Source organism: Phyllostomus discolor, chromosome 2, assembly GCF_004126475.2.
Source record: "Phyllostomus discolor isolate MPI-MPIP mPhyDis1 chromosome 2, mPhyDis1.pri.v3, whole genome shotgun sequence".
Lineage (NCBI taxonomy): Eukaryota > Metazoa > Chordata > Mammalia > Chiroptera > Phyllostomidae > Phyllostomus > Phyllostomus discolor.
Genome location: NC_040904.2, coordinates 6179131 through 6200014, shown reverse-complemented (window position 1 = coordinate 6200014; position 20884 = coordinate 6179131). Strand labels below are relative to the sequence as shown.

At 50.1% G+C, this 20884-nt stretch overlaps 1 protein-coding gene and 1 pseudogene across 1 annotated transcript; both read left to right on the top strand.

Moving 5' to 3' along the window:
* Nucleotides 1-1867: 1867 nt before the first annotated feature.
* On the top strand, nucleotides 1868-20816 carry LOC114490707 (lebercilin-like protein). The gene is given in 10 exon segments (XM_028504747.2): nucleotides 1868-2192; nucleotides 2461-2607; nucleotides 8306-8631; nucleotides 8634-8705; nucleotides 8707-8800; nucleotides 8803-8822; nucleotides 11677-11814; nucleotides 18717-18801; nucleotides 20384-20490; nucleotides 20655-20816. Coding segments are annotated over 10 exon segments (1440 nt in total). The 3' UTR covers nucleotides 20781-20816.
* LOC114490637 lies at nucleotides 14313-15461 on the top strand (annotated as a pseudogene).
* Nucleotides 20817-20884: the final 68 nt, after the last annotated feature.

Sequence of the window (20884 nt, the reverse complement as noted above, 5' to 3'; positions counted from 1 at the left end):
CTGATGGTAACAGGGAGTCATTGCCAATTGGTGTTAACACGAAGACACTCTAGAACAATGCGATCAACTGACAAGTGTAGTTCCAGGCCTGGGCCTGGAGTCAGTTTTTGTCAGGTCAAGGAGAAAACCAGTATTTTTGCGTGGTACATCAATGTTTGTTACACTGGAGACCAGGGTGGCATCCGGCACCGTGTGACACGGGACAGCCAGGGCAGCCCCAGCCCTCGGTGCACCTGAGACTCAGAGGGAACCTCTAGGGACGTAGGTGCGGTGCAGCCAGGCCCAGGCCTCAGCATTCCAGCGTGGGCGTGGAAGGGGGCACCCCGCCCTCCCCCTAACCCGACGTGTCCACCGGCTCCCTGTCCCTGTCACGTCAGATCCGGAGTGAGTTACACTGATTAATCTCAAATGATAAGGAGCATGTGGTTATGTTCAGTGTAGTCTAAGATCCTGAGCTCTAGAACAGAGGTAAAATCATGCAGGCCGAGTAGCACGCACCCTTCTAGTGCCCGGTTTCCTGTTCCCTCTAAGACATTCCTGACCCGTAAACGACGAACCACCGTGTTCAGATTACTTTAACTTGTACTTGGTTTGAATGAACCCCCCTGCACAGAAGAAGTGTGACTCTGTGAGGGTCTTCAGTCAGTTTCCAGTCGTGGCCTTTGGTTACTGGGACTTCTGACCGTGCGGCACCGTATGCCCCTGACTGCCTATTAGGATCACACCGTCAAATTTCATTCCTGTTTTCATCTTCTAAATGTATTCCTTTGAAGTCCACTGTACTATTGTTTAGTCCCCAAATAATATTTTTACTTTTCACATTGAAGAGTTAAACATACAGGGTTCGGCACAAATAACACCCCCTTTTTATTACAAAATTATAAGCATGTGATTCTGTAATCTAACAGTATCACACTCAAGCACAGCACATGGCATTTTAGGTGAAATGTTCAAATTAAAACTATAAATTATCACACCCATATCATTACCCTACCAACCACACTCAAGCAGGCCTTGCTCCTGCCAGACCCTGTATAATAACGAGACAAACTCGGTTTGATTTTTCCAAATCCATTATTTATAAAAGTTTGTTCTTTATGTCATTGAAAAGATGGTTCGTTATTTGCTAAACACATGGAAATTTTTCACTCGGTACATTTTCTTCCAAAGAGTTCCCACCCCTGGGTGATTTTCTCATGCAAATTAGCATGTTTTTCTGAATTGCTGCTTCTGTCATCATGCTGAATACAATCAGGGAAATCATACTCATGTTATAGGAGTCTAAGTAAAACATGAAAAGGCATGCAAATTCCCTGAACGAAAGCATTCATATCCTTATAATCGTGGGTCAAGTGCATTAACCCTAATCTGCAGACGTGTTCCACCTCAAAGGTGCGCGACCTCACCCTCAGTAAGTGCACGCACGTGCGCCTGGACAAACACGTCTGGGGGTCGCACACGTGGAGTTCCGCCCCAGGCACCCAGACTCAGGGAGTGCTGTCACTTCCTTTGGCTCTGACCAAGGCAAAAAAAAAAAAAAGAAAAGCCAACAAACAGCCAGGCCGAGAGAACGAGAGTATAATTCACTAATTCATACATTGTTGTCAGTGTCTTTACCCGATATGAACTTTATCCTATATCGCCTGTGCATATAATTTCACCAAAGTCTGGGCTTAGGCATCCTCTATTTTATGTAGAAAAATATGAAATGTAACAGCCAAACTGGAACGTTCCCAGAAAGCGCTTCGATAGAAGGTGTTGTTTCACGTCCTTAATGATTCATTGTAGTCACACGCCATAAAGCATAGGCTAGTTTCAGCGTGAACAGCCGTACACCTGCCCACACTTTCCTTCCTCTAGGTGTGCCATGCCTTCGGCCGCTACCGCAGAAACCCACGCGGACGAGCATCTCCCAGGCGTGGCCTCCGAGAACAGCCGGCGGTCAGCAGAGCCCGGGGGCAGCCCCGGCACGGCCGCCAGCCCAGGGCCCCGCCACGCGTCCTCCGGGAGCGCCGCGGGCAGCCGGTCCCCCTGCTCCTTCCGGAGCTTGAGTTCTTACGACGACTACTCGGAGGACTTTCTCTCGGAGTGTTCGGAAACCGCTGTCCACAGCAACTACTCGGAGAAGCCTGCGGTCAAAGGGGAAAAGGAGGAGAAGAAAAACTGCGTTTCTCAAGTCTCCCAACGTAAAGGTAAGAAGCTACGAGTCCCAACCGAGAGCAAAGGTGAGTTTATGGTGACATTATTTTTAATGCATTAATATTTGACAGCGGCCCATACCGTTTTGTCATTTCTCCATATTGTAAACGCGAGTTCTAAGTGAAGTGTAATAGGAGGAGTTAGGAAAGAGAGGAACTAAGAATAATTAACAGAAATAACAGAAAGCGAGGTGTCAAGTGTAACGCCGTCTCGCACGGCTTACTGCTGGGGCCCGCGAGTGAGGCTGGCTCCGTTTTTTAGTTAACAGGTGGCCCCGTTACAGAGCACCACCGTACCTGGATTTCACGGGCTTCTTGCCTCTCTTCCCAGCTGAAGAACCCCAGTTCGGATCCCCAAAGAACCACACACTCCTGCCTCGGCAGCCCAAGAAGACGGTCTCCAAGTCCGGTGAGGCATGCTGGCCCCAGAGGTCACTGACAATGTCATTTCCTGGTGGACTGTAGAAGTGCCATCACCGTCCGCTCCTAAGGGTCCAAATTAGAGCCGGCCCTGTGACAGCCCCGGCCTCCCCACTCCCTCCGGCCTCCCGGCCCGATGGGATGACTCCCCGCAGGGCAGGCAGTCCTGGGCTCACGCCTATTCCTTATGCCAGACACAGCCGGACTCTTCCCCACTGTGACCGCGAGAACGGCCATCAGTCAACAGCTGGAAGATAGAGCCTGGGGGGGGGGGGGGGGCCGGGGGGGGGACATCCAACTGCCACCCCCAGCCCCTGACTAGGAGACCAGGAAGGACCCTCTGTGCCACCTCTGGGCCCTCAAGCATCTGTGGTTCCCCCGCTTCCCAGCCAGAGAGCAGGGGTTCTGGACCTCAGACCCGCGCCTGCGAACCGCACGAAACGCCGGCATGGTCTCTGTCTGTCTGCGTTTGTGGGCTCTTCTAGGGAGAGGGGCCCACGGCTTCCAGCAGGTTCTTAACAGGTCAGAAGCCCCTTCTCTGGCAGGCGAGGCTGAGGGCAGGAGACGCGAAGCGTGGGGCCTGCTGTCCCAGCGGGCTCCGGCGTCTGGGAGAGGTCAGCGGTCTCAGCAGGACACACAGGGCAGTCCGCCCCCGCAGCTGCCCGGGCCTCGGCTGCCTTTGAAACCCACGAAGCTCCAAACGCCAAACGTGTCTCCAGTCTCTGGCACCACAGCTGATCTAGCAACAGAAACCTGGTGTAAATGGACGTGGGACTGGTCTTGATCTATTTCACTCAGTGTGAATAGTCACATTTATTTCAAAAACTACGCTTTGATTCGAGTCTGCTGTCCCTGACCATAGTGAGAAGGAAGCACCATGGAAAATACCATACACGCACCTTAAAAGATAAAACCCCCAAATCCAGGAAGGTGTGCCCCCCGCCCGGGTTTACGGCCAGGGCTCGTGGATCCCCACTGCATGTTACACTGAGCCTGTGCTTTGTGGGACAGAGAGAGGGCAGTTAGCATTTGTGAAACTCTCTATGACACGTGAACTGCATTTTGAGTTCTAAGCACCTTAAACTTTAACTTTTAAAAATCGACTTCTCAATTATTTGTTCCACAGATGTTTCCTGTGTGTTATGTGTTTTATACAAGATACCTGTTCATAGATCAGGAGCAAGCTAAATTAATTCAGCCACCTGAATTATCAGAATTCTGAAGGGGGCTCCTTTGTGTATGAATACTCTGAAATTATGTTAAATACTGGATGCATTTTTTAAGATTTTATTTATTTAGAGAGAGGGGAAGGGAAGGAGAAAGAGAGAGAGAGAAACATTAACATGTGGTTGCCCCTCACGTGCCCCTCACTGGGAACCTGGCCCACAACCCAGGCATGTGCCCTGAATGGGAATCGAACCGGCAACCCTTTTGTTTGCAGGCCTGCGCTCAATCCACCGAGCTACACCAGCCAGGGCTAGGTGCATCTTTAACTCAAATTACATGCTCCCGAGGGTGCATTATGAACTTAAAACACTTGTAACATTAAGCTTTGTCACAGAATGATAAATTATTGCCTTCATTTATCCTTTCATTCTTTTGTTCTCTGACCGCTCGTGTTCTGCATGTGTTAGTCAAAGAAATTTAAGCAGCAAGTAATGAATATAATTCTAACCCAAAGCAAAGAAGCTGAATCTTTTAGCCAGTGCAGCTCCTTCTCAACTGGGCGTTCAGCGTCTGTTCAGCTTTCTCCTGTGCTGGAAGTAGGTGTCTGACCCTTGGGGGCTGGGAACACTGGATTAGGAGCCACCAAGGGAGACCTGGAATTCACTAAAGAACAGTAACATCAGCCCTGGCTGGTGTGGTTCAGTGGGTTGAGCACCAGCCCACGAATGGAAAGGTCACAGGTTCGATTCCCAGTCAGAGTACATGCCTGGGTTATGGGCCAGGTCCCTGGTTGGGGGCGTGTGAGAGGGAACACATCGGTTTTTCTCTCCATCTCTTTCTCCCTCCCTCCCCCTCTCTCTGAAATAAAAAGATAAATAGCAAGTCATATATTCCTACAATTTAATTTTCAAAAGCTGGTGATTTCCTTCTTTTGTAGAAAATATATCTTTAGCACTCTTTCAATTATACAGAGTGAGGTAAACGTAGGTTTTACAGTTTGTAGAGAAAATAATACGATAATTAATAAATAATGATACAAGAATAAACTGTGTTTTGCACACTCACAACTATAAACCTACTTTTGGTCACCCCTGTACGTCCCTTGTTAATGTGCTTTGTCAGTACAATGCCAAAATGTGTGGCAGTCATTCCAACATAGTTGGCGTACTGGAAGGAGGTCCTGTCACCACACTGGGTGCGGGGACACCATTAGGCCCGCTGTCTGTCGTCCGCAGCAGGCGGGAGGGGTGGTGAAGAGACCCTCCCAGACGGACTGATGCCGGGAACTAGGGAGGGCAGAAAGGGCAAAGGCCCTCTCTCGGCCCCTCCTCTTCTGCTGGTCCTTGTGGAAAAGGGCACCTCCATTAAGGGGAAGTTACCTGGAAGAGAGGGGACCCGGTGGAGGGCGGGCCCACAGGAGTGAGTGGGAACGTGGCTCCGGATAAGGAGCAGAGCCAGACCGAGGGCGCGGGAGGCCTTGGGAAGGGAACGAGGCACTGAAACCAAAGAGGGAAAGGCCAGGAGAGGCGCTAGGGAGGCCAGGGAGGCCAGGGGAAGGAAACAGCATGGGCCGGGAAGACAGCAGCCCTTTGCACCCGAGGGGCTGGGGGTGAGGGTGACCCCAGGAGGGGGCAAGCTGGGGCCGGGGAAGGGAGATTGCAGGCACATCCATAGAGCCGTTCCGAAGAGCAGTGCCTTGTCCGTGATGTGAAAAGTGCCTTTTCTGGTTCACTATGGACTTAAATGTACACATCTCTGAGGAAGTAACTTAAATTGAGTGTTTTAGTTCAGTGGTTTAAAAATTAAGCATCCTGCCCTGGTCCGTGTGGCTCAGTTGGTTGGAGCATCATCCTATAGTCCAACAAAGGTCACAGGTTCGATTCCCAGTCAGGGCACATGCCCACGTTGTGAGTTCAATCCCCCATCTGGGTGCATAGGAGAAAGCAACCAATCAATGTTTCTCCTTCACATCAGTCTCTATCTCTCTCCCTTCTCCCTCCCTCTCTCTCTCTCTGGATAATTTCAAATCCAGAAATTATGTCTTACCTTTATTATGTATAGTTTAGGATAATGAGATATAAAACATTAAGGACTAAATTATAGTTTAATTTTCTGTAAGCTTTATAGTTATATAAGTGTGCATGATAAATGTAATATAAATATGCTGTCTACCACTCAAACACCAAGTGGTACCTTTACCTTTCTGAAGCAAGCTGGCTCATCCTCTCAGACCTGCCCAGTAGTGCAGACACGAACATTTGGGGGAGGGCCTCTGGCCCTTCATCTTCTCCACTTCTGGGTTCGTTGTCCAGGCCTATGTGACCTTTGAAAGGCTAACAGCTCCTCTCTTCAAAGCCCCCACGTGCTGTGTGCACACCCCCACCCGTGGCCTCGGCGGTGCCCCGGGGCTGTGGGGTTCGTCCCCAGGGGCCCACCCACTCTAACTGCCCACCCTCCAGCCGCTTGAACACACACGAGACAGGGTCACAAGCCTCACTGCCCATGTGACCCCCCACCCCTCACCCTCTGGTCTCCGGGAACTCCCTCTCCTGTCCAGGGCCACCTCACCCAAGAGCTGGAAGACACTGCAAGCTGGAGATCAAGTTCAGTCATGCTGGGCACGGTGGGAAACATGGGAGTCGCCACCCACCCCTGTTTTAACCCAGCCTGGGTCTAGGGCTCCCCTAGCCAGTGCCCAGGCTGTGCAAGTGGTGACCTTGCCACAACCGTGACACCTGTTCCCTGGCCTTCTAGTGTGTGTCACGGAGTCTGGCTTGCTCTGCCTTCCAGTTTTCATTGTCCTCAGAAGCTCACCCCCAAATACTCACATATCCAACCCTAGCCCCTCCTAAATTGTTACCAGTGGGAAAACAAGTACCACCGGAGGCACACTGTGCAGGCAGTTCGTCGGTTCTCGATGTGATGCAGACGCTGTGATGGCGGTCAAATCTGTGTGTCCTATCGCAGCCCAGGTTCTAACACGTTACCCCAGCACGCACCCTCTGCCTCGTCTGGCTCACTGTGTCCATCCCAGGCAGGGTCGCTGTCCCGTACCAGACAGACGAGGCCGGGTCTCAGAGGACGTGCCCACGCTTGGCCGAGGCCCTAAGGACCCCAGTGACCCTGGGCATGGCATTCCCTTCTCTCTCCAGGATGAGGACCAGATGTTGTAGACTCTACAGTTCAGTGTCAACCTCTCTCTCTCTCAGACAACAGATGCACTAATTCAGTCATACCTCGGTACTTGTTGGCTTCAGGACTCGTCAAACCGTGCTCTCAATTTGACGAGAAAAGTGTCTGCGCTCGGTGCTTGCTCGCCACTCGGAGCCCCTCCCTCCCAATGAAACAGAGGTCCATGGGTCAGCCTCTCGCTCGGTGGCCCGCAACCAGCTCGGTGCTCACCGGTTTCAGCACGAATCAACAACGAGTTACCACTGTGTGTGCACATGCCTGTCCACATATGTTTACATGCACAGAGGCACATATACCATACAAAGGCACGTCGACAGGGGTCAGTGGCACAGGCACACAGACCTGGGCTCTGTGCCACTTACTAGCCTCGTGCCCTTTGACAAGGGACATCGCTAAGCATCAGTGTGTTCATCTTTCAAATGGGATGACAGGCCCTGGCCCAGAGACACCAGAGTTGCAGGTTCAATCCCTGGTCAGGGCACATACAAGAATCAACCAACAAGTGCATAAATAAGTGGAACAACAAACTGATATTTTTAAAAAAATAAATAATTAAATGGGATAACAATACAGTGATGTTACACATACATTTGACATTCTCAAATCAACTATAGAAACTTGGTACTTATCAGTTTGCTAGAATATTGTTTAGAAACATTTTGTTTAAACTATACCCCTGAACACAAGCCCCCTAACACTTTATTTAGTGCCAAAGTAATGGAGGAACAATGGTCTTTGTTGGATTTATTGAGAAATGGAATGCCTGCATATATATACACACACACTCACGCAGCGTGATGGCTTTTAGAGGATCTTTCTGCATATGTGACATCTTCGTACGCAACACTGGGCCCCAGCGTGACACTCTCACTACCTCCGAACATTGTTAGAAGGTTCACATCAGCTGCTCTATATAAAGCATTTAGTTCAACAGCTGACATACGGTAAGCACTTAATAAATGTTACCTCTTATCATGAATTTAGCTTAGCTTCATAAAAGAAGTAAGTATAGGCTTTAAGAGTTAAAGAAGACCTGGTTTTCAATCCACGGTGTCCCTTTGAGGTTACATAGCCCTGGGCAGCAGACTTAAAACGCCCAGCTACAAAACAGACCCCTGCCGACCTAAGGTATTAAACGGGATATTGTGTATGAAGTACCTAGCCTCAGCGTGGGCAGTCATCAGACATTGGTTCTCTCCCTTTTAGATTTCATGAGCACGTATGACCATGCAGGAGGGTGGGGGGTGTCGTACATTTATATTTGCATATCTGCCTATCTGTAGAGATGGGGATGTTACTAGTAACAAACTGGATTATCTGCTCAACAGGCCAGAAGGAGATCTCAGCTGAAAGCAAGCACAGCCGGAATGCATCGAATTTAAACTCTAAGATCAGCACGACTGTCCAGAGAAGAGAGGCTGTGACTTACCGCATACTCTCGGCAAGGCTCCACAGAATCAAAGAACTGAAGAACGAACTGGCTGACATACACCGGAAACTGGAAGCCACGGTTGTGGAAAACCAGTTTTTGAAACAACTTCAGTTCAGGCACTTGAAAGCCATAGGAAAGTATGAGACTTCACAGAATAACGTACCTCAGATCATACTTAAACATCAGAATGAAGTTAAAAATTTAAGGCAGCTACTGAGGGAAATCCAAAAGAGAAGGAAAGAACTGTATCCAGGAAACTGAGAGACACCGAGAACGAGTTGCTGAAAACCAAAGACGGCCCTGCAGGCCCTCCAGGCGCTGTCTGAAGACAAAAGTCTGGCGGAGAGGGAAGAACTGACTCAGAGATTGGCTAGTCTCACGACGAAAATGGAGGAAATGACCAAAAGCTACAGGTCTGTATGGCACAGGCCCAGACACGTTAAGGTTCCAGAATGAATCATAGGGTCGTGCGTGCACGTTTTCACGCCAGCTAGCAAAGCCCAGCTAGCAAAGCCCCGCCACGTGCCTCGCCACGTGCCTGGCCCCGCAGGCCTTGGCGGCGGGGCTGTTGTCCGCTGGGGGGGCGGGAAGCGTGGTGTGGAGGTCGGCTTAAAGGAAGGACAGAAGGAGCTCAGATCTGGGAGTGCCTTTAGGCTACAGCGAGCAAGCCTGGGGCTCTTTATCCGGACAGGGCGGTTCTCTCCTGAGCAGGGACCTTCCTCCCCTGGAAGGGATGTGTTGTTCTGTGCTGTGCTGTGTTGCGTTGTGTTGTGCTGTGTTGTGTTGTGCTGTGTTGTGTTGTGTTATCTTGTGCTGTACTGTGTTGTGCTGTGCCATGTTGTTGTGCTATGTTGTGTTGTGCTGTGTTGAGCAGAGACCTTCCACCACTGAAAGGGCTGTGCTCTGTTGTGTTGTGCTGTGTTGTGCTGTGTTGTGCTGTGCTGTGCTCTGTTGTGCTGTGCTGTGCTGTTGTGCCATGCTGTGCTGCTTGTGCGTGCTGTGCTGGCTGCGCTGGGCTGGGCTGTGCTGTGCACAACCTGCCTGAGAAAAACCAACCCTCTTCTTCAAACCCTGTATGGAAAGGCTGCGTCCCTGAAAACCTCACGGCACACCCCTCACTCCCTGTCCTTACGCTCTCTGTCATCGGTTTGTCAATTCACCGCCACGCAGGCACCTTTGGTGTTTTAGAAATAGAAATTTTCCCCACATAATACTGCTGGGAACAGAGAGGGAAAAAGGAATGAAAATAATCGAAGAAACAAATGGATTGATTTTCCTTGGCAAATGCATGGTTGTCCAAAGCTTGGAGATTCCATTTGAGGGATGATTTATCCAACACCTTGATTATAATGAGAATTCTGCTTATTTTCCATCAGATAGGTTTTGGTCTCTTTAGACATAAACTGTAGTGCAAGTTAATTTACTATTTAATTCTTTAACATGCTATGGTAAGAAACCAGTATTTTCTGTGATCTTGAAATCATTAGAAAACACCAATTCCTGTCACTCACTTTTAAATCTCAGTTGTCTCTTCCTTGGGAAAATCCTCCTCCGTTTCCAAAGAGAATTTTCTCCCCTAAGGTGGACACGTGAGCAGCAGAAAATAACCAGCAACTTGGTTTTCACGCGTGCACGTGGGGCATCACCGTTCTTTTATGAGGCCTTTCAGGTGACATTGGGTCCATGTTAGCACATGCCTGTCATGTAGAAGTAAATGTATTTTTACCTCATCTACACGTTTTTACATCTATAAACAAAACAAAGAGAATTCAAGAAAGTGAGTGTTTTCTTATCAGAAGCACTTGGTTGTATGAGAAATTCCACTTGGTTGTAAGGCATTTTATGTGGCGGGGGGGGCAGAATGTGGGCCAAAACGTGTATTTTTTTAAGGTTAACATTTTAAGGAGTGGGGTTTTTAGTGATCATTGCATTGTTTTAGCTCACCAATGTTTCCCACCTTCCTTTAATGAGAAGGGAACTGATGTTACAATGAGGGAAATGACACTTGATGAACACAAATGAAAGAGAGAAGAAAAGGCCTTTGGCCATGCTGTGGCCAAAGTCCAAGCCAAGCGGTGGGTTCCCCGGTGACACGGTCCCCGGTGACGCGGTTCTCCCTCCAGAGCGGCGGCGAGCCTGCCCCTGCGAGTCCTGGGCGGTGGGTGGCGCTCGTGCTGACTCAGCGTCCCCCCCCACCCCCTGGTCTGTGTGTGGCCCCGTGAGTCCCCGAGACAGCTTGCGCCCCAGTGAGCAGCCCCGCAGCCCACGGTGGTCTGCACCGACGCTGCACAGCCCTTCAGAAAGAGAGGCTTGGGAGACTTTTAACAATACAGCAGGTCCCCAAATAATGTTTCCTTCACCACTGCTTCACACCGCAACACTGAGCAGAAAAAGTCACGGGTCCCTGGCGGGGCCGCTGTCTCTGAGGAGTTTGCATTTCCTCCCCCCCCACGGCCGCGTGGGCTTTCCCTGGGGGGCCCCGGTTTCCTCCTGCAACCCCAGAGATGTGCACCTGCAGGGAACCGGTGTGTCTCCCACGTCCCAGCGTGAGTGGGTGTGGGTGTGGGTGTGCGTGTGCCCTGCCCTGGAAGGGCATGCCGTCCAGGGTGGGGCCCCACTAGCCTCCCTGAGCTGCTGGCCACACATGACCCCCGAACTGGAATCAGAGCGTCGGAGAAGAATGATCTTGTTTTGTTCATCTTTTCTTCAATGTATGGCATAGCTCCATTTCTGTCAGTGTTACTATTAGGATGCTTTTGGTCTTTATTCAGAGGGTTGGTGATGTCTTTATGACCAGAACTCTGCCATAGGAATGTAACTCTGATTTATAACCAATTGGCTTCATTATACATGTGACTTCGCTTAAAGTCACAGTTTCCAGGAGCTTGCTGACCTGTCAGGTGGGGACTCACCGTACCCGATGCCAGGGTAACAGAGTCCTTGCCTGTCAGCAGGACTGCCTCGGTCGGGGACGGTGACACTGAGTACGTGTATCGATTTTCAGAGCGTGTTCAAAAACTGTTTCATCAAATTCCAGAACATAAAGACATTCGGTTCAAAACATGATGTTTATTCTCTAAAGTCATGATCTGGGGTTTTGGCTTTCGGGGGTTATATTTATTTCTACTCTCTGTCCCCCAATCAAATCATCCCTAACACTGTATTAAAAAGTTGCGCTTCTCGTCGATGTAGTTGGTCCCACTACAGTGGGAGCTTTAGTAAACGTGCACTGGCTACAGAAGAGCTGAAACGTGTGTTTGTTGGCAGAACTTGGAGAAGCAGCTGAGGTTGAAGACGAAAGCCTTCGGTCGGCAGCTGGCCACGGAGACCCAGAAGACTCTGGTCGCCCAGTGCAGCTAAAGAGGCGCTGCACAAGGAGGTCCGGCGCCTCAGCAGAAACTTAAGGTACGTCTTTGCAAGCAAAATGTAACAAAATCTGTGAAATCCCTGCTTCCCAAATTGTCAGAGCTATGTATGCCTAATCATATCTGTAAACTATTTAACTCGGGGAATATGTTTCTCAAACGGTTTTTCCCTACAGCCGTATGAGCGGTATGAACAGATGGAGAACCTGAAATTACTAAGATGCATTAGCAGCCGGTAAAACGTGTGCTTCATTAGCAAAAGTAAAGCTCTCCCTGTTCATTGACAGCACTCTGTAATGTGTTCATTTCACATCACATGATGTAATGTTACTGTGTTTTCTTAATATTTTCATGGAACCCAGGGTAAGTTTTTAAATTTAAAATTAACTTATAACGTTAAAATAGTTAGAGTAATTTGCAAATGGGCTTGAAAAGCTGTCTTTTAAAGCGTTTTACACGAGGATTAAAATATTTTTTCAGACTTCTGCTATGTCTGCCTTCCAGATTTCTAAAACGGCCAACAAGTTGCAAAAGCTAGATAAGACACTTAAGAATATAAATATGGCTTTATCAAGCTTCGCCTAGTAAATCTAAGCTTGATTCTCTGAGGCAAGAACTTTGTTCGGACCTTTCCCCGGGAGCCTCCAGGGGCACTCAGAGCAGGAGAGAGGGATGAGCGGGGAGAGCTGGCTGTCTCGGGTTTCCCTTTGTAGGGCTAGGAGAGAGTGGGTTCTTCCTTCTTTGGGTCTCAGGGAACTTCAGAGAGTGCACTGTGCCCAGAACTGGGCATGACTGACTCGGACTCCAGCACACCAGGGTCCATGTGCTGTGGCTGCGACAAACAAACTCACTCGGACTACGGAAGTCCCGTGGAGGAAAAGGGACAGCATGGCCACCCTCTGAGTGAGAGAGAGGGACCCAATCCCCACCTGGACAGGCTTTATTGCTTTCCGAGCACATGAACATCAAGGACGGTCCTCATTTACGATCACAGGTTTCGCTGTAGTGATTACCTTTACAGGGACTGCCTTGACCGGCGCAGAGTGGGGGTCCCTGATTGGGGTCCAACGGGAGATGAAGAAAAACACAACACAGACAGTTTTAAGGAAAAGTGGGGACAGGTGGGGACATTGTCCTCTGATGGAGAGACAAAGAGCCCTGAACGTGGTTTCTTCTTTCTTCTGCGCCAGTTGACAGGGGTTGGTTAGACGGAGCTCAAGGACGGCTGGCAAACTTGGGGAGCTGCTGCAGAGCACAGACTGTTCCGCTCCCCGCTATCTAACTGACACATACGTCTTCTGCAAAAGTTACAGCGCATTCAGCGAGGCTTGCGGGTTATCTGTCCTCCCGTTCAACCCCTGCGGGTTCTGGGGTTCCGGGTTCCGGCTGTGGTCCGCTGCTGGCTTGGCCTGCCTAGCAGATGCAAGCAGTGCGGCTTCGTCAGCCCTCGCCTTGGCTATGATGCCAGCCTTCACCGACCCCCACAGATACAGAGGAAGGAATGTCGCTAGCTACATCAAAGAAAAGGGTGTTTGCAGATGCAAGGGGAGAGGTGGTTGAACTTGTTACACTCCATACCTAGGAGGTTTAGCACAGACTTTAGGAAGCTATCTTAAAAATACAAAGTAAACATTTGCTGCCTCAATCCAGGGTGAGGGAGTTTTAGCAACAAGCAGCCTCAGAGCTGCCTAGGTACCATGCAGGCCTGGTTCCCACGGGAGAACCGATCCGTGATTTGGCTTCCCGTGTGCTGACTCACACCTGTCGGTTTCCAATAGTGCTGGGCTACATTCACCATGCCACATGGAACAGTTCCCTATATATGACTGTAGCAACCAGCTCAGAAAGCTAACAGAAAAAGCTTTAAGATCCACTGGTTGGGGGCAAATGTACATACACAACACACACACACACACCACGCATAGGAGACACAATCAGGGAATTTTAACATAAATGTTGTGCTTTCAATATGTCACCATATGCAACGCATATAAATAGTATGTAGTCATTAAAAAACAATTTAACACAAGGAGGGGTGGGAACAGAGGGAGGTGGGGAGGGCTGGGGGGTGGGCTAGGATGAGGAAGAGGCAGAAAACTGTACTTGAACAACAATTAAAATAAAAAAAAACAATTTGCCCTGGCTGGCGTAGCTCAGTGGATTGAGCGGGCTGGGAACCAAAGTGTCCCAGGTTTGATTCCCAGCCAGGGTACATGCCTGGGTTGCAGGCCATAACCCCCAGCAACCGCACATTGACGTTTCTCTCTCTCTCTCTATCTCCCTCCCTTCCCTCTCTAAAAATAAATAAATAAAATCTTTAAAAAAAAAATTTAACAGGAGAAATACTTATTGAAATGCTTAGTGAAAAGATACAAAATCCTATATACAGTAGGATCCAAATTTATTTTTATAGAGTAAATAAACCTACACAGAATGCATTTCTGTGCACGTGTAAAAGGAAATGAGGAATCCATACAGCAATAAGGAACAGTCTCCAGGACATATTGGTAAGTGAAGAAAGGAAGGCAGAGGAAGTGTGTAGTATGCTATTATTTACGAAAAGGAAGCAGTACAGCCCACACCGAGTTAGCAACCTAAGCCGCACCTGCTGCCTCCCACCACTCCCCCGCCAGGGATCCCTGCAAACTGAGCAAGCTGTGAGCCTCAGGCCTTCATGAAAATGTGTAGGCAGGATCCGGGCAGTCTGCATCCCAAGGAAATGCACTTCCTTAGGGAGTGGGCAGAGAGCATGGGTGGTAAAATACCACCTGCCACTCATAAAATCAATCAGAAGAAAAGAAGGAAGCAAAAACAGTAGAAGGTGGAGGAAGACATAAAAACAGACAAACCGTCAAGTGAGGAAATGATCCAGCAATTGACATGAGATGGGAATGAAGCGGACACCGACGCCCTCCAGAAATGGAAGGTGAAAAACGTAGAGATAACCGAGATTCGGGATCAGGCAACGAATAAAAAAGCGGCTGCCTCGATGCCCTAAATGATGGTGAGCCACAGAAAGCCACGGACTTGTCCACAGGTGCCTGCCATCAAGCTGAATCCTCGCTCGGCCACTCTGTATGCCAGGAGAGCCAGTGCCGTCTCATCAAATTACAGAAGCCAAATGCTGCCATCCAAGACCGTGACAGAGCTATGGAGTAAATCCGGTTCAGCTCACCTCATAAAGGGTGAGGGAAAGCGCACAGACTTCTGGGCCATGGGAAGAAGCAGCCCATGATCCTGCCCTTGAGTGTAAACTGGGTTATGATGAAGATGCCAGTGTGATGCTGAAAGAAGTTCAGCCAAGGGCCCAGAAGGTGCAGAACATCGGAGCGAGCATGAGCAGAACCGTGACGAGCGAGAGATGAAGAAAGAGTGGAAAGGGCTGAGAAGGCTCTGGAAGAACTGGAGAGAGCCCAGAGGGAGGGAGGAGCCAGACGACAGGCAGGAGTGCAGTGCAGCTCTTTCCCAGGCGGCTGTCCTGGAGCAAGGGCCGGGCCCAGTGAAACTCTCCATGATGCAGAGGTTCTTGCCATCACACAAGTTCCAAAAGTCGTGGTGGCAGTCCAGGACGCGGCTCATAACCTGGCAAGTATGTCAGAATATCAGAGCAACCCAAAGCTTACGACTCTCATCAGTACGTTGTCAGCCAGATCTGCTGGTCAAGCGTCGTGCCTTTCTGACAGATGAAGCCCTTGACGAAGGAAAGGCAACTTGGGTGGCCCAATGGATGCCAGGGATACAAACCAGTGCGCCGCTGGCCTTCTGTGGATAAGGCTGGGGCACGCTGAGGAGAGTCCCTGCCCCTGGGCCCCAAACGCAGCGGCAACGTGGTTTGCGCTACCGTACTCTTTCAGGTAGTGTTTTCCACTGGGAGTTAGAAAGTTTGAACACTTTTAAATCTTAAAAATAATTAAAAAACAATTAAAAGGGTGTGTTAAACCCTACATTCTTCTTCACTAAAACAAAGGAAAAAAGAAAAAAAAGGAGGCAATACAAATATATCCACATATTAGCTTATTTTTTTCTATTTTTTTTAGATTTTATTTATTTATTAGAGAGGGAAGGGAGGGAGAAAGAGAGAGAGAGAAACATCAATGTGCGGTTGCTGGGGACCGTGGCCTGCAACCCAGGAATGTGCCCTGGCTGGGAATCGAACCTGCGATACTTTGGTTCAAAGCCCGCACTCAATCCACTGAGCTACACCAGCCAGGGCCCACATATTAGCTTATATTTTAAAAGAAAAACAGCAGCAGGGTAACAGCGGACGTAGGATGGCAACTACAATAGAAGAGACGGACACAGACCCTAGATTTCTTGACTATCTCTTTGCTAAATATGACTTTGGAACCTTGTAAATATTTTGCATATTCATATATGAAGCAAAAGGAAATGCAAAAAAAATTGAAAAGCGTTCCCCAAAAATCCAAATGATAATGAAAACTAAAGCCCGCTGTTTCCTCCAGCGCTGACATGATGTCAGAGAAGCAGCACTGCAAGCGGCTTACGACAAGTCGATTTTGCTCACTGCATTTGCCGAGGCGAACGGGTGAGGGCCAGTTTTGCACGTGAGACGCTGGAGGTCGGTCAGCCTTGAAAAGGGAGGGAACTCTGACATGTGCTACAGCAAGGTGGGCCTTGGGGACAGCACTCTAGGCACAGTCCGTCAGTCACAAAAAGACAGACACTGTGATTCCTCTTCCACGAGGTGCCCGGAGTGAGTAGTCAAAGTCACGAGACAGAGCATAGTGGTGGTCTCCCGGGGCTTGGGAGGGGTGAGCAGGGAGTCCATGCTTGGTGGGGACAGAGTTTCCATTTTACAAGGCGAAAGGAGTTATGGGAGTGGACGGTGGAGAGTCTCCCAGCCCGGAGTCTGGGTCGCGCTCCAGGTCTAGGCTATGGGCCACAGCGAGGGCACGGACGTCAGCCTCCCACAGCTCTGAGTGAGGTCCTGCACCCCGCCAATGTCCAGCTGCACCCCAGCCGACGTCCAGGCCACAGGCTTACCCCTGCCAAAGAGGGGGTGTCTATTCGCTCCCTCTCCAACTCCCAGAAGCCCTCTCTGCTGGCCTCGACGTGACTCCACACCATGACCCCACTTCCCCTTGAACTCTGAGCGCGTGCCCTTCCCTACGAAGAATCCACGGCATTCCCTTGAGTGTTCCTAGACATGGATTTTCTTCTTATTGTGTCTCTTGATTAACTTATTGAACTCATCTGCAAGTATTGTGGATTGTGTTCTGAACCTGCTCAGGTCTTTGGTTCTGGACCCAGGCCCAGCTCTATGACCCACGACAAACTAATATTTGTGTGTGTGTGTGTGTTTGTTTGTTTGTTTGTTTAATTCACATTTAGACAGAGAGGAGGGGAAGGAGAAAGGGAAAGAGAGAAACATCAGTGTGTGGTTGCCTCCCATGTAACCCCAACCCAACCAGGGACCTGCCTGCAACCCAGGCATGTGCCCTGACCAGGAATCAAACCAGCAACCCTTTGCTTCACAGGCCAGGGCTCAGTCCACACCAGCCAGGGCTATGACCCACCACTTAAACCTTTGTTCCAAGCATGAAGGACTGTCTTTCCCGTCGCCTCCTCTCGGCCTCAGCAGCCATCCCGCACCTGCCAGTCAGCAGCTCTTGACCTTGACCTGCCGCTGCCTGCTCCCTGGGGCTGAAGGACACACTGACCCTCTAACTGAATTTCCCAGACAATCAAAACCTGCCCCACCAACTGTCGAGGTCTCTCCTGTCTCTCCCTACTCCCTGCCGCTGGGCCCTTCCCTCCCGGGCTCTCCGCCCGGATGTGGGCAACACCCTGAACTCACAGGCCCACCTCCTGTCGCCGGGTTCCGACTAAAACTCAGTGGTCTTGAGTCTGACAGGCTTGCTGCGTGATGCGTGTGTAAGAAGCGTGCTTGGTATTTAATCAGTTCCGGTTTTTCCTCAACAAGCTGGGACTTCAAACCTTTCATTTTGCCGAGGCTTTAAAGACAACATTGGGATCTGAAGCTGAGTGGTGATGTCCATGACCATGCCGCGTGAATGCAGGCCTGTCTGGTGGTGCATGCCATGACCACAGAGAGCCGTCCACACCGGCCGCGGCTGTGCGGAGTGTGGGTGGCAGGACTGAGGGCGGAGCTGCTCATCTAGTTTTATTTTAATTAGTTTACTTTTCAATGGCAGTTTACTTTTGATGATATTTTGTACTGGTTTCAGGTGTACAGCCTAGTGGTTGGACAATCATACACGTCACGAAGTGTCCCCCGCCCGATATTTCCAGCGCCCACCTGGCACCACGTGTGGTTGTCACGATGTTCCTGATTCTGTTCCCTGTGCTGTGCGTTGCATCCCCACGAGGTCCTGTAACTGCCAGTTTGCCTTCTCAGTCCCCTCACTGCTGTCACCCGGCCCCCACCCCCTCCTCTGTCCACCACCAGTCCACCCTCTGTGCGATGGGTCTGTTTCTATTGTGTTTGTTCATTCATTTTGTCCCTTAGGTTTCACAAGTACGTGAAATTATGGGGTATCTGTCTCTGACTGACTTATTTCACTTAAGCATAATACCCTCTAGGTCCACCCGTGCTGTCACAAAGGGTAAGATTTCATTCTTTTTCACGTGTTTTAATTAGCTCAAATCACGACATGGCTAGTGGCCACTATATGGCACCATGGAAAAGAATAATAAATGTCAGGGGATGGGAAGAAGTGGGAGAAGCTGGCTTGGACACTTTTCCAAATTATCATCCCAATCACAATAGTTTGTCACTCTGTGAAAAAGTGCTTTTTTGATGTCAGGAATGAAATACAGTGATATGGCCTATTTCTATTTCTGCTAGAATTAGAGATTTTACTCAGAGAATACTGAGCTCACTTAAATTGCTTTCTAGAAGAAATCAAGGTTGATCAAAGCAAATGTTTACAGAAAAATGGGTGTTGTGGTTCTCTCTAGGAGAAGGACAGAGAGCTTGAAATCAGGAACATCTACGCTAACCGGATACTGAAAAACTTACATGACACCGAAGATTATCCAAAAGGTATGTTTTCATTATTTTCCCTCAAACGCCTGTTCTTAAGAGTCTAGTCAGATTTTCCTAACTTCCATCACCAAAATAATGGATATTTTAAAAGTCATTTTACTAGGCATTCAAACACGTTTTGTGATTTTAGAAGAATACAGAAACCGCCGAGGCTGAGACAGCTGGAAAAGGACAGAAAAATGCGCACTCCCGCCTCCCCCACCTCTGCTCAGTCCTGCACGCTCCTCCTGCAGGTCGAAGGGGGGACTTTCGGCTGCAAGCCAAGTGGCTGCCAAATACTGAACTTGCTAAGAGTATCTGTTAGCCAGGGTGTGGATCTGAAAACCAACTCTACTTAGGCAGGGTGTGCCTCGCCACAATGCACCCATCTAAGTGCTCCAGGTGATGGGTTCTGACAAACGCGCACCTATTCCCACACAACCACGGCCGCAGGCAGGCCAGGGTCCCGGCCACGTCCCGGCAGGCGCCCCCGGGCCCTCTTGGTGCTCAGCCGCCCGCATGCCTGGCCTGAGGCAGCCGCCGAGTCCCCGCTGTCACAACGGTGTGGTTTGCCTGTTCTACGACTCCTTAGAAACAGAGTCATCAGTGGCCACTCCCCTGTGTCCGGCTTCTTCTGCCCAGCACACGTTCGTCAGGTCACCCGTGCAGCTGCTGCTGCTGCGATTGTCAGTCTGCGCCTCTTCATCCCCGAGCAGCGCTTTCCCTTCAGGACGAGGTGCACTGGCCCCACGCGAGCGCCCAGCCAAACACCCCGCTCAAAGCGTAGTTGTGGCAGCAGCAACACCCGCCCTGGTTCAGTGGAAGTAACCGTGGCACTCCGTTGCGAAGGGCAACGGCCTCAGGTTCCCTGGCCTCTTCCTTCACTGGCCTCCGGCTTATAATCCGGATAACAGCCAGCAGAGACCCTGACAAACGCAGCCAGGGGGCCATGCAAGCAGGATGATACCTCAGGGAAAGGGCGGCCTGGATTTCGGGGTCACACACCTCAGCCAGGGCCCCCCGACGCTGGCAGGGGCAGCTCTGAGGTGGGGTGGGGGGCCCACGCCCACAGCCATGCACGTCTGATCCCTGAACCCGGTCTGCCGGCGGGGCCGCAGGGCCCTGGGATGTGGCGCAGGCCCGCCCACCGCCTGCCTGCTTTGGAGCTGGCCACCGGCAGGCACTCCCGTAAGCTCTGTGGCCCAACACAGGACAAAACAAGGGCAGTGGCAGGGGAAACACAACGGCGGCAAATGGTGGACCGATGCTGAAAAATTTCAGAAAATATCTAGTGTGCTCTGTTCCATGACGTTGCGCAGTGTGATTTTTTTTTAAGATTTTATTTATTTATTTGTAGAGAGGGAAGGGAGGGAGATAGAGAGAGAGAGAAACATCAATGTGTGGTTGCTGGGGGTCATGGCCTACAACCCAGGCATGTGCCCTGACTGGGAATCGAACCTGCAACACTTCGGTTCGCAGCCCGAGCTCAATCCACTGAGCTATGCCAGCCAGGGCTCCACAGTGTAATTTTATACTAAAAATCAAGATTGCTTTCCAAATGTCAGGTGTGCTTCTTATGTGTAACATACCTGTTCTGTAGTGTCTTCAACAAAGTCAGTACAAGCGGACAGGACCGGCGCTCCCACCACCAGTGTGAGGCACCAGGAAACCCAGAAATCCGAGGACGCCCCCACCTGGATGACTAAGGTACGGCCCGGTTGACGTCTCGCAGCGTCTAATCAAACAGACCTCTGCGAAACCAGGCTGCAGGCGCCTGCTCCACACGGACAGTGTTTGTGGTCGTGCACCAAATACAGTTCCAAAGTGTCTGCACCCCACCGACGAGGTGTCGCTGCTCCTCTGACTTGCAGAGTAAGAAGACGACAGGAAACGCTGGTCATAGAGAAAAGCCGACGGAAACGGTCCGTGCAATTCCTCGCTACAGCAGCAAACTACCAGGCCAAGAAGGTTCCGAGAGAAAACACGAAGGTAATTGAACACCTTTTCATTCATATTTACCCTCACTGGTTTTTCTGAGCTGGGAATTACTGTATGAAAGCACACTAAAAGACATACTGTGCGAAGAATCATTATAAAACTA